General features: G+C 39.6%; 1 protein-coding gene across 1 annotated transcript; it reads left to right on the plus strand.

Moving 5' to 3' along the window:
- Nucleotides 1-268: 268 nt before the first annotated feature.
- Nucleotides 269-1,389, plus strand: LOC102567200 (olfactory receptor 4D1). Its single transcript, XM_014600995.2, has one exon. It carries the CDS (start codon nt 269-271, stop codon nt 1,211-1,213), a length of 945 nt encoding a protein of 314 aa, XP_014456481.1. The 3' UTR covers nt 1,214-1,389.
- The last annotated feature ends 276 nt before the right edge of the window (nt 1,390-1,665 follow it).

Raw genomic sequence — 1,665 nt, forward strand, 5'->3', positions numbered from 1 at the left:
TAACTCCAAAATATCATGCAACTTCCGTTTGGTGTGTATCTGGAATACACTCAGTGCTGCTTTCAGTGTCTCTGTCTTAGGTTTGATCATGTGAGCATTAAAAGCAATTTTAAGAGAAACTCCATTACATTTTCGGTATGAGGTTTTTGGAGTAATGTGAAAGAATATTCTGATGGTGTGTTTTTCATGGAAGTTTTCAGGTACAAAACAGACATGCTCTATGAACCATGACAGTGTTCCAATTTCAGGTGCTTATGAAGTGTAATCAATGGAGCAGGTGAACTTTACCACCACTGTGAAAGAATTTCTCCTTGTGGGCCTCACCCAGAGTTCAGTGATGAGATGTTTACTTTTTGCAGTCTGCCTTGTAATCTATTTAATGACCTGGATTGGGAACCTCACCATCATCATCACTGTGATCACAGACCACCGGCTCCAAACCCCTATGTACTTCCTACTGGGAAACTTGGCCTTCATAGATCTCAGTGAGTCCTCAGTAACTGTGCCCAAGATGCTGTGGGATCTGTTGTCCAAGCACAAAACCATCACATTTGGTGGTTGCATAACACAGATGTTTTTCTTCCATTTCACTGGGGGTGCTGTTGTCTTCTTCCTCATGGTGTTGGCACTTGATCGGTATGTGGCTATCCACAAACCTTTGCGCTACCTGACCATAATGAAACAAAGCACTTGCAAAGGGCTGGTGGCAGGAGCGTGGCTGGGTGGATTTGCTCATTCCATTGTTCAGGTGGTATTGACAATCAACCTACCCTTTTGTGGTCCCAACGCATTGGACAATTTTTACTGTGATGTCCCTCAGGTAATCAAACTGGCCTGCACAAACACCTATTTGGTTGAATTGCTGATGGTCTCCAACAGTGGACTACTCACCATAATTATCTTCATTATCCTGATTGTGTCATACACCATCATCTTAGTCAAGATAAGAACCCATGTCATGGAAGGGAAGCACAAGGCCCTGTCTACTTGCGGAGCTCAGATTATGGTGGTGAGCATCCACTTTGTACCCTGCATCTTCATCTATGCTCGGCCCTTCCAAAAGTTTACCATGGATAAAGCAATATCAGCACTGTACACAGTCATCACTCCGATGCTGAACCCCATGATCTACACACTGAGAAACACTGAGATGAAAAATGCCATTAAGAGACTATTCAGCAAGATGATCTCAGCAGGGAAAATTAAGCTGTAATTCCTGTGTTGGTAGGCTTTTCTTATTTTTCCGATATGTAAAATTAAAAGCAGATGCTGACTAACTGAAATTGCTCTTGTTGTCTATAAAGAGAAAAGAAGAATTAAATTACAATCTCCATAAAATATAGTAAGCACAATAAGTTTTTTGTCTGGAACTGTCTGTGAGTATACGAAGCACAGAAGAACTCAACAGTTAAATAAGAATGTATTCCCTTTTTTAAATTTTCCACTAAAGTATGATTTTTGTATGGACCTTGGATTTCCACATTTTCCTGTTGAATGTTTGTTATTGCCAGTCTGATTCTTTTATTAGTTAAATTTATTAATGAAAATCTGATGTATTTTCAGAAAAAAAAATAGTTATTAAGTGTGTACCATCCTCAAGTGAAAAGCAGTTCCTGACCAGATCTATTCACTGGTTAATTGTTATTAATTTCTAATCCCTACATT

This window comes from Alligator mississippiensis, chromosome 7, assembly GCF_030867095.1.
Source record: "Alligator mississippiensis isolate rAllMis1 chromosome 7, rAllMis1, whole genome shotgun sequence".
NCBI classification, from domain to species: Eukaryota; Metazoa; Chordata; order Crocodylia; family Alligatoridae; genus Alligator; species Alligator mississippiensis.